General features: G+C 42.6%; 1 protein-coding gene across 1 annotated transcript in view; it reads right to left on the reverse strand.

Moving 5' to 3' along the window:
- DDX10 (DEAD-box helicase 10) overlaps positions 1-12,527 on the reverse strand; it is a 320,895-nt gene that overhangs the window by 117,530 nt on the left and 190,838 nt on the right. Inside the window, exon 16 of the mRNA XM_040340569.1 lies at positions 838-894. Within this exon, the coding sequence (XP_040196503.1) occupies positions 838-894 (57 nt within the window). The remainder of the gene's footprint in view (positions 1-837; positions 895-12,527) is intronic.

The following is a 12,527-nucleotide window of genomic DNA, read 5'->3' on the forward strand; positions in this document are numbered from 1 at the left end:
TATGGTGATATTATCAAATCCGTAGGAGCGCATAGCTGCACACCCCTCTCTCTCTCTCTCTCTCTCAACACCCCCCCTCCCATTTTTTAGTTTGTTTTCCCTCATTAACAGTATAGATGTTGTAATAGTTCACAGTCTGGTTTCATGGTCTACACGAGCCATCAATCAGACCTTTTCATTCTTAGGGAAATATTTATGGTATTAGATATCTTTAATTGGTGATGGCCATGGTTTCTATCGATCAACTTGGATACAACCAGCCAGTCGGATTCTCTTGCGATTATCACTAGCAGCTGCTATAGTCACTAGCGATAATCACTGTCTTCTTCTAGCAGGGACAGCTTCCCCCACTGAGAGAAGACAATGGCCCGGCAGGAGGGATTCCTACATCGACAAGCTGCGTTGATGGGGAAATCAAGAAGAATTTATGGCTGCAGAAAATAAATTTGCTCTGTGTATGGCCGGCCTAACGGGGAATGTATAACCTGGAGCCTGAGCTGTGCAACTTCCCCACCAATCCAAGGAAAATGTCCAAAGTATGCCTAGTGACTTGAATGACCTACAGCACTGACACCAATGAGTCTGCTGGGCAAGAGAAACCCCTTTTGACCTTACAAGAAATTAGGCATTTGAGGATATTAATGGACAATATCTGCAAAGGTGAATTCCACCCACAAGCGACTCAGTCATGTATCACTTTGTGTCCCTTTCTTTTATTATACAGGATCTGATCATCACACACAGTGACTTTATGTAATTGACAAAGTTTGAGCAGCACAAAACATTTTCTAAGTGACCAAGCACCTCTGTCCATAATACAATGGTAAGCATCCCTACCTCTTTATCTCTCCTGCTTGACGTTCTTCTGGCAGCCTTTTCCTTCAGTCGTTTTTCCTGGAAAAAATAATATATTAAAGCTATAGTTAGTGCCAGTTTATTGAGGTTAGGAATGGTCAAGACAAGAAAAAAATATTTAATTGCCACACATACCGGTAATTCACATCAGGCCAAGGATGTTTATAAAAAAAAAAAAAGAAAGACCTCTAAGCCCTATAAGATTTGAAAATTACAGCTACATGGCTGAAATATAGATCCTCATCTACCAATTAAAGCTTGTAAATTGAGCCTTTTGAGTGGTATAAAGAGAAATTTGTTTTAATGTTGGATGATTTTACCACTAGGAGGAAAATATAACAGGAAAGTACAAGAACATCATCTCAGGTCTGACACTAAACAGTGTCTTGCACTGCAATGCTGTCGGGACCCCCAACATCTTCTCTCAGCAGTGTTTACTACACTAAAAACCCTGCCCACCCCTGATTGTTTTTTTTACCCCCCATTTCCCAGTTAAATGTTTTCTGATTGCTTGCACCCTACAGCACGGATCCTCCAGATCCTTCCTTAATCATCTTCTCTGCTCTTGCTGCTCTGACCTGCACTTCTATGGAACCCATTAACTGCAGCCCCTCTGTGTCAAAGCCAAACAGCCAATTGCAATCACTTGAGAACCCCCAAGAGTTCATATTGTAAATACCAGAGTGTTCTCACTAAGCTGAAAACATGAAATTGAAGACATAGTTGTAAAACAAGGGACTACTCAAACAGCCTTGCTCGACTGTAATAAGCAAACCCAAGCACGCACATTTTAATATTGGAGATAAAAAAGCATGTTACAGTGGAGATTGGCACCACCACCCAGTCATCACCTGTGTTGTTTCTAGTAACTATTGCTGACTAGGGCTGCAGGTAAAGGGTGTGAAAGAAGAATATATCCAAACCCTAAAAGGTCTAAGTATGATGGAGACTAGAGGTGGAAAAATTCAAAGCAGGCAGAACAAGACTGCAGCATAAATGGGCTGCAGGCGATGGCATAAGAAGGTGAGGGATTAACACTGGCAGGTTGGAGCAAACACCTTTAACTGAGCTGTTTTTTGCATTTTTTTTGCACACGTTTAAAAAACATTTACACAAAACCTGCAAACATTATGTATTTTCTGAAAGCAGACACCCTAGAGAATAAAATAGTGTTAGTTGCAATTTTTTATGTCACTTGAAGGTCTAGGAAATGCAAGTGAATCTTAGAGCAAACAGACGCAATAAACTACCCACATATTTTTGACGCGGTTGCACCAAGTAAATGGATATCCAACATGTCAAACCTTAAATTTGTGAGCCCCTGTAAAATGGCGACAAACTTCAGTTCCCTATATTTTCTATAGGTAACGCTTGAAAGGACCCCCACAGGTCATCAGTTTAGTGTTATGGAGGAGGTGTTGTGCTATAATTGTTGCTCTTACCCCCGACGTGTGTTTATGTTCCTAGTTTTTTTTGGGGGGGGGGGGGCTGATTTTGTGTGTTTGGGTGTAACTATTTTTTTAGTTTGGTTTTTTATTTAACTTTTTTTATCACAGAGGACAAAAAAGTCCTTTATGCAATGGCTTTTAGATGACAGGTTCTCTTTAATGAGACATGTCTCCTCTGTGTTCTTATCCCTTACCTCTACCCACCATGTGGATCCCAAGACTGCAGATGGGCAAGTGGAGCCCAGAATACATGGCTGGAGTGCCAGTACCGAAGGCAATAGGGTGGCAGCGCAGATGCCCGGGTCTGCCTGTCAGTTTTACACACCTACAGGTCTGTACGAAGTATGAACCCAGCAGTGAAAGGGTTAAAAGCAGATAAACCTTCAACTTAAAAAATGGAAATATAACATGAAAGATCGTATTTATAACAGGTATTTATATAGTACTGAAAATTTAAGCAGGGCTTTACACAGTGGCGGTGTGTCCATTAGGGGTTCTCGGGCGCCATCCCCTCTGTGTACTATGGATAGATTCATGCATTGCGTGAATCTATCCATGGCCGCTGTAGACACCCCCCCCCCCCATTCAGCCATCCGGCCCCATTTTGGGCACCTAAATTACAGGGGGGGGGCTGTTTTTAAGGTCCCTGATTAGAGTCAGACTCCAACAAGCATAAAAAAAGGTGCACTGCGAGCGCAAAGCATTACGCTCGCAGTGCACCCAGGTGTGTTAGCAAAGCAAATTAATATTTGCTTTGTTAACACAAAACTGTCTCTCAGACAATAAGGAGGCCCGGCACCCGATTGGCTGAAGGTAGCGATGGCCTAGCAAAGCAAGAAGAAAACACATACAAAGGATGCATGGAGGACACAGAGCCATCGCCGTGCTACCCGTCCTACAGCTTGCTGCCTGATCCACCACCACAATGGGGTAAGCGCTGGGAAGACAGTGGGGCACAGTGGCTGCATAGTTATTGGGCACAGTGGGCTGCATGTGATGGGGCACAGTGGGCTGCATGTGATGGGGCACAGTGGGCTGCATATGTTGTTTTTGTTTTAGTATTTTTTTTTAATTTTTCGGTTTGTTTGCGCCCCCCAAAAATTTTGAGCACCAAACCCCCCCGGCTTTACATATACATTCACATCAGTTTCTGCCCTCGAGGAATTTACAACCTAAGGTCCCTACCTCACTGGCATACATACACATATATGAGGGCCAGTTTTAGACTGGATCTAATTGACCTATCCCATATCTTTGCAGTGTGGGAGGAAACAAGAGTAGCCGGAATAAGCACAGGGCTTTTATAATTCATTTTTAGCCTGAATAAACGAAAACCGCATACAGTAGACCGTTAGAAATTAGCTCTTTCAAAAACCTTTTTCCATTCCGCTTCTTCAAATTTTCCTTTTCACTGTGGTTAAAAAGGAATGTCAATTTGACCCCACTAAGGTTTAGAAAATTGAATGAAGAACATTGAAATTTACAAATGAAATTCTACTAGTTTAAGGCCAGCCTAAGTTCTATAAATCTCGCTCCCTCCCAAGCAGCAAGAAGAATTAGACTGCAGCACATCACCCAAGCTGGTTGCAGATGATAGGAAAAAACAAGTATTTTGCTATAAGAAAAGAAAAAAAACTGCATCTTTCAGCTCCTGTCCCTTTAATTATACATAATTAAACGCACTTTAAAGTGAGCGATGATTAAGCACAACACAACCGCTATCTCTGTGCATTTGTGAAGGTCACAGGCCTTCCTTATAAGTTATAAACTATTAGAGTACAAAGGCAGAGCGGATGTGAGAGTGGAAGAGAAGTGTTGTGTGCGCTCCCTCTCACCCTCTCCTGTACTCCAGCCATGTGCGCTTGGGATGATAAGAAAGTATCGTTTGGTGGAGCAGCAACAAAAGGCAATTTAAATTCTGCCGCAGTATGCAAGGAGAAATATAATGAGATATCCAATGATTTATTTCTTCAATTTGCAGTAAGTATGAGAAGGGAAACTGTCGCTACATTTTTTGTAGCAATGCCTGAGCTTCACAAATGCAAATCTATTCGGTATTGGTGTGCTCACATAATTGTATTGTGTGTGATGAGGAGAGTACTGTAAGCTGCAGAAACCTTTATTCCCCCTCACTGGGGTTTTCCCTGGTAAACCACACTTGTAGGACCGTGATGCTACAGGGGGCTATGCTTGATGCATGGCATGCACAGCATTCTGAATCATGAATAAAGAGCGACTCCAACTACAGGATCATTGTCATCTTGGGTGGAGTGAAACAGGAATCAATGTTCCCACCCCAGCTGTGACAAGCTATAAGACATGGCAGTCTGCATACACTATATTACCAAAAGCATTGGGACACCTGCCTTTACACAAACATGAACTTTAATGGCATCCCAATCTAAGTCAGTAGGGTTCAATATTGCGTTGGCCAACCCTTTGCTGGTATAACAGCTTCCACTCTTCTAGGAAGGCTATCCACAAGGTTTAGGAGTGTGTCTATGTGAATGTTAGACCATTCTTCCAGAAGCACATTTGTGAGGTCAGGCACTGATGAGGACTAGAAAGGTCTGGCTCCAATCTCTGCTCTAATTCATCCCAAAGGTGTTCCATCGGGTTGAGGCAGGGCTGGCCCTACAATAGGACCGGGTGGTACCATGGGTACCAGGTGGCACTTTTAGGGAAGCACGGTGCTGGGCTGCCTGTGAGGACACTCGCGGGGGGGGGGGGGGGGGGCAGTCAGCAAGTGAGCGGGCAGGCGCCACTGCCTGTGAGGAGCCCGGCGCCGCTGCTGTTAGTGGTGACAGGAGCGGGTGGGCAGAACATTTCTATATACATGTATAGAGCCATGGCACGTCCTTTTACACTCCTATACACATGTATAGAGCCATGACAGTTCCTCTTTATACTCCTTTATACATGTATAGAGCCATGACGGGTCCCCTATAGTTATCATGATATAAATGTGGGGGCCTTTTGGTGGGTGTGATTTTTTTTTTGGGGGGGGGGGGCAGCATTTCATTCTTGGTCCCAGGCAGCACAATGTCTTGGGCCGGCACTGGGTTGAGGTCAGGACTTTGTGCAGACCAGTCAAGTTCCTCCACCCCAAACTCGCTCATGCATGTCTTTATGAACCTTTCTTTGCGCACTGGTGTGCAGTCATGTTGGAACAGGAAAGGGCCACCCCCAAACTGTTACCAGAATGTTGGGAGCATGAAATTGTCCAAAATGTCTTTGTATGAATTAGATCGGTGACTGTGAGCCAGACGTTCTTGGCCACATCAGTGCCTGACCTCACAAAAGCGCTTCTGGAAGAATGTCAAACATTCCCATAGACACACTCCTAAACCTTGTGCACAGCCTTCAGAAGAGAAGGGGCCATCCCCAAACTGTTCCCACAAAGTTAGGAGCATGAAATTGTCAGAAATGTCTTGGTATGACGACGCCTCAAGATTTCTCTTCACTGGAACTAAGGGACCAAGCCCAACCCCTGAGAAACAACCCCACACCATAATCCCTCTCCACCAAATGATTTGGACCAGCGCACAAAGCAAGGTCAATAAAGACATGGATGAGCGAGTTTGGGGTGGAGGAACTTGACTGGCCTGCACAGAGTCCTGTCCTCAACCCGATAGAACACCTTTGGGATGAATTAGTGATGGGGAGCCAGGTCTTCTTGTCCACATCAGTGTCTGACCTCACAAATGCTCTTCTGGAAGAATGGTCAAACATGCCCATAAACACACTTCTAAACCTTGTGTACAACCTTCCCAGAAGCTGTTATAGCTGCAAAGGGTGGGCCAACTTAATATTGAACCTTGGGTACTAAGAATGCCATTTAAGTTTGTGTGTGTGTGTGTGTGTGTGTATAAAGACAAGCATCTCAATACTTTTGGTAATATAGTATACATTCCTTAGAGAAAACAGAAGGAATCCTATCTGGGTCATGAAAGGCTACAAGATCTTCCCATTACCCCGATAACCTGCCCTGGGGATCCCAACACAAAAATGTTTCCTCTGGGTGGATTTTTACTATAAGGGTTTTTGGTCAATTTAAAGGGGTTGTAAAGGTAAATTTTTTCCCCCTAAATAGCTTCCTTTACCTTAGTGCAGTCCTCCTTCACTTACCTCATCCTTCCATTTTGCTTTTAAATGTCCTTATTTCTTCTGAGAAATCCTCACTTCCTATTCTCCTGTCTGTAACTCACCACCGAAATGCGAGGCTTTCTCCCTAGTGTGGAGAAAGCCTCTTGAGGGGGCGAGCAGGAGTGTCAGGACGCCCACTAACATACAGATCCTTTCTCTATCTACAAAGTAGAGAGTGTCCCGACACTCCTGCTCACCCTCTCCCCCTCGAGAGGCTTTCTCCAGTGCAGTCAACAAAAGTAGAATATGCTGCATTTATTCTGTATGTATCAAATGCATCAAAAACGCACAGGAACACACATATCCTTAACCACTTCAATACCCGCGTATATACATATGACGTTCACAAGGTGGCTCTGCCAAAAAAAAAAAAAAACGCAAATCGCTATTACTAGTAAAAATAAAAAAAATGTCATAAATCTATTCCCCATTTTGTAGGCGCTATAAAACTTTTGCGCAAACCGATCAGTATGCGCTTATTGCGATTTTTTTAACCAAAAATATGTAGAAGCATACATATCGGCCTAAGCTGAGAATTTTTTTTTTTTTTTTTTTTTTATTATAGCGAAAAGTAAAAGATAGTGTTTTTTTTTTGTGTCAGTCTTTTTGTTTATAGCGCAAAAAAAAAAAAAAATCACAGAGATGATCAAATACCATCAAAAGAAAGCTCTATTTGTGGGGGGAAAAAAAAAAGGACGTCAATTTTGTTTGGGAGCCATGTCGCACGACCGCACAATTGTCAAAGCGTGACAGTGCTGAAAGCAGAAAATTGGCCTGGGCAGGAAGGGGGTGAAAATGCCCGGTATTGAAGTGGTTAATATAAAACACGCATGTGGAAATGCTCCTGGAACACAGAAATTGTGCCGAGAAACAGCCTTGAAGAAGAAAACTTAGTAAAATAGAAAAAAAACAAAAACAAAAATATAGAAAGAGGTCATTGACACATATCCCTATTTTTTTTACAATCCTTTAGGGGGTTTAAAAAAAAAAAAAAAAGCTATGAGTAATCCAATTAAAATGGATTAAAACCAGAATGAAAAACAGCAGCACAGATTAATATAAAAATAGTTTTATAAATAAACCTGTAACACACTCTGCATCTATTACATTCATTTTGCAAAGCATGCTGGATGTTATTTTTGCTGCCTGCATCCTAGTTGGCAGCTTCTACATAAGTGATTGAACTGAGTACATTTTATATTTACTTGATTAAATATGTTAAAGATTTCTTTAACCGTGATCATCGTAAAGAAAACACACAAAACTTTAGATTTTCACTTTATCCCCAGGACAGTACAGAACCCTTGTTAAGTCAAAGACTCAGTAATGCTACTTTTATAAGAGGCAAAATTGGTCGCATTCAAAATGCAGGAAGGCTTTCTCCTATCAGCTGTGTGCAATCTGTTCTTTCAGTCCGCATGCTGTCATACAAGGGGTGGGGCCACAGGCATTTTTTTGGGGTGCATATCTATTGCTCTGACTGGAAATAAACACCTCTTCATTTTATAACACTGTCCTACTTTCCCATTAGATCAGGGTTCATCTTTAAACATAAAGGGGATAAGTGATTGAATGTACGGCCAGGCAGCGTTTAATTTTCAGTAAATGTAATCTTTCCTAGAGAAACCAATAAAGTGAGGTGCTTCAATGAACACAGATCAGATTAGCTTTTCATGTTATGCACTAACAAGTAAATATGCGCGCATTCTGTTTAATATCCACAACTGGAAAGTAATGATGTGAACGGTAAACCTAGCAGGCGGACAATTTTGGAAACCGTCATTTTTATACTACGCCATTTTCTTGTTTATGAATCTTCACGATAAGTGTAAAGATGCCATTTTTTCTTCCAATTCTCCTGATTTTGCAATGGTAGATTACAAAAAATGCTGGCAGAACGCACGTAATACTGAGGTGCTGGTGTCACTGAAACAGGTACTGGCTGAAGTCAAAATCTTCTAAAAAGCCTGAAGCTACTGTGCAGTCTAGGATGCTACATCAGCAAGAAACTACAGGCTTTCCACTTTCTAGCCAACCACGCAAAACCCAGCCCTGTGCCTGGAAGATTTTTACTACTAAACCCATCACTGTAACAAAGGACTGGGGGGGGGGGGGGGGGGGTCCTGCTGAACACCCAAAGTGGTGAGCGAAAAATTCTGTTTAGAGCCACACCTTGGACTAAAATATTCTGTTCAGTACCTCCCCTCTATGCACAGAACCAACACATGTGACTGGAGGAGTCTACTCGGATCTCAGCCCTGATTGGCAGATTCTGCTCAGAAGCCACCCCTGTAACTGGAAGGACTTGAAGATAAAGCTTAAAACCGACTTCTGTGGCTGGCATATTTTGCTCAGAAGTCACCCCTGCAACTGGAAGGACTGGAAGAGAACGCTGAGAACCCACCCCCGTGGTTGGCATATTATGCTCAGAAGCCATCCCTGTAACTGGAAGATAACACCAAGAAACCACCCCTGTAGTTGTCAGATTCTGGTTAGATCTCTACCTCATGACCGGATGATTCTGCTCAGAACCCAACCTTTAAATGGAAATATTGTAAAATGCTGCTGAGAACTCACCCTGCTGACTGGTAGAGTGTTTAGAACCTACCCCTATAAAGCAGCAGATATTGCACAGAATCTATTTCTATGACCAGTCCCCAGATGAGTCTGCTCAAAACCCCCATCCATCTACATGCCAGGTATGCCATGGTCATCCTATTCCTGTTCCTGGGATACGACAAATGTACTTTCCTGTGGCCCCATATGCCAGCAAACAATGCTGAGATATTCATTGGAGTGCTTCATAGGGAAACTGCCTCCTCCTTGGTTTTGCTGCAGGTCACCACCCTCGCCTTTCTAGTCTCTCCCTGGCTGCCGTGACTTTTGCCAACCATAAACTGGTCTACTCCAAATTCTTGCCTGGGGGCTTTCTTGCCATTCCTAATGTCTTCCCCTTATTTTCAGTCATGAAAGTAGTACCAATGTGCCATGATCTGACCATTCTGTTGCCCATGCTAACTTTCCAGATGTCTTCCCTACACACACTGCTGACACCTTGCCTTATTAACGCTCTTGACAGTAACAATCTCAATTTACTTTTCTTCATGGAATACCGCACCCACTCAATTCCTGAGAAATTCACTATGTCTGAATATATTTCATGACCTGAGCTGAGCCTACAATCTGGTCCGACACCTTGTGGATGAAATGTTTCAATACCTCCTCAATGTGGGGTGCATCTTGACTATATTCTTTCTCTGTTCTTCCAGCCGGCAAAAAAAATTGCTGGCACGTGACGATTGTCTTACCATTCCTGCAGCAAAACAAGCTCTATGCCAAGGCAGAAAAGTGCCTTTTCAAGATAAAGGAAGTGCCATTTCTCAGGTACATTGTCTAAGGACAGGCTCTAAACAGATCTCAACAAGGTTTCAGCCACTCAGTTATTCCTAGACTTCATTCCAGTTTAAAATTCAGGTTTAACTTCAGGTTAATTCTGTCTACAGGTCAGGGCAATGACGGATGCCACCAAAGGCACTGATCCCAAAAAATTGGTCTCCAAAAGCTGTGGAAGCATTTGACGCTCTCAAATAAGCCTTCTCAGCTGGACCAGCTTTAACCACTTAAGGACCGGACCAATATGCATCTAAATGACCCAAGGGGTTTTTACAATTCGGCACTGCGTCGCTTTAACAGACAATTGTGCGGTCGTGCGACGTGGCTCCCAAACAAAATTGGCGTCCTTTTTTTCCCACAAATAGAGCTTTCTTTTGGTGGTATTTGATCACCTCTGCGGTTTTTACTTTTTGCGCTATAAACAAAAATAGAGCGACAATTTTGAAAAAAAAATCAATATTTTTTACTTTTTGCTATAATAAATATCCCCCAAAAACATATCTAAAAAAAAAAAAATTTCCTCAGTTTAGGCCGATACGTATTTGTTTACCTATTTTTGGAAAAAAAATAATCGCAATAAGCGTTTATCGATTGGTTTGCGCAAAATTTATAGCGTTTACAAAATAGGGGATAGTTTTATTGCATTTTTATTATTTTTTTTTTTTACTACCAATGGCGGCGATCAGCGATTTTTTTCCGTGACTGCGACATTATGGCGGACACTTCGGAGAATTTTGAAACATTTTTGGGACCACTGTCATTTTCACAGCAAAAAATGCATTTAAATTGCATTGTTTATTGTGAAAATGACAGTTGCAGTTTGGGAGTTAACCACAGGGGGCGCTGTAGGAGTTAGGGTTCACCTAGTGTGTGTTTACAACTGTAGGGGGGGTGTGGCTGTAGGACTGACGTCATCGATCGAGTCTCCCTATAAAAGGGATCACTCGATCGATGCAGCCGCCACAGTGAAGCACGGGGAAGCCGTGTTTACATACGGCTCTCCCCGTTCTTCAGCTCTTGGGAGCGATCGCGACGGAGCGGCTATAAACGAATAGCCGCGCCGTCGTCCCGGATCGCTCCCCGAGGGGATCCGACCGCCGCATGTAGCGGGGGGGGTCCCGATCGGACCCCTGACCCACGTCTAGGCAGGCACGTACAGGTACGTTGATGTGCCTGTCCGTGCCATTCTGCCGACGTATATCTACATGAGGCGGTCGGGAAGTGGTTAAATAGGCCACATACTGCTAAACTACATGAAAGTTGATGTACCCACCATGGCAAATGTAAGCTTACACAGAGTTTTTCCTAACCGAACAAAGTGAAGGCGGATCCAAGGAAGGGTATGTACTGCTGGTGAGAGTGGAATTAAAGTAAACCTGTTGCTTTGACATGCATGGGCAAAACACATCTGCTTTAAAAAGTGTTTGCTAACCCCCCAAAAAAATGGATCCTGCTCCTTTAAAGCATTTTAAAACAGCACAGTGCGTGTGCCGTGTCATTTGGCCCCCAGTAACACCTGAAATACTTGGCTGATCCTGCCAGTTTCTGCCCTCCCCTTTGTAAACGGTTCACCATGGTTGCTAAGCACCGTGGTCAGTTTACGTGCCTCCGTCATCCGCTCTCTGCTCCTGTCGTCGTCGTGCCCCCTCCCCCCGTCTGCCTCAGTGTCAGTACCCCCCTCTCCACTCCTCAAGCTCTCATAAAACTGTTTAAAATGTATATAATCCTGCTGGTTCCCTAATTACCTGTGAGACCACAGGAGTCGTGTATTTAATACAGTGTCCATGCGGCCTACAATACGTGGGCCGTACCAAGCGACCTTTGCGTGTTCGATTAAACGAACACATTACTAATATCCTCAATGGTTTTGAGAATCATTCGGTGTCAAAGCACTATCTCCTCAAACATAAAAAAGACCCATCAAATACACTATTTTTAGGTATTGATAAATTTAAACCTAATTGGAGGGGGAGTGCTCTAGTCAGAGAAATTTCCAGGCTAGAGATGGCCTGGATACACCGGCTCAAGTGCTATACGCCTCATGGCCTAAATATAGACACGGATGTAAATGCGTTTATAAATAATGCTTGATGCCATCATGTTAGTTTAGTGTCATTTAATGCTGGTTAAATGTGATGATGTAGGGTGGTTTTATGTATCAAATCAAATTTTACTTGTAAAAAAATTTTTTAGCCTCATTTTGACTTCACCAGGATGGGACCATTTTTCTTATTTACACTTTTATGTTCCCTGCTTTTTTAATATATTGACAGGGTTCCCTAATTAATTTAATTCAACACTTCTCACTATTAATACTATGTCAATTTGCTGATGGGGTTGGTTTAATCATGTTCCATTATTGACAATCTATATATTTATTAATTCTTCCTTTTTTATATGAATATTAATTTATTTATATGATCATATTAATTTATACGTAATTTATAATCCTTAATGGGTTTCGTATTAATGTCCAATCTTTGTTATTTATTTGCCATCTGTTTTGGACTATCCTGATATAATTATGAGTGAGGTACTGCTCACTCATGTAATAATCTCTATAGGCCTGCAGTCCCAGCTCTGACCATGAGAGGGACTGACTGCATTTGTTCAGGATGGACAATTTAATTTATGCACGTTTTGATTAATACCTTAGTTTGTATTAGATTCACCTACATGCACTTT

The sequence above is a fragment of the Rana temporaria genome, chromosome 2 (genome assembly GCF_905171775.1).
Source record: "Rana temporaria chromosome 2, aRanTem1.1, whole genome shotgun sequence".
Lineage (NCBI taxonomy): Eukaryota > Metazoa > Chordata > Amphibia > Anura > Ranidae > Rana > Rana temporaria.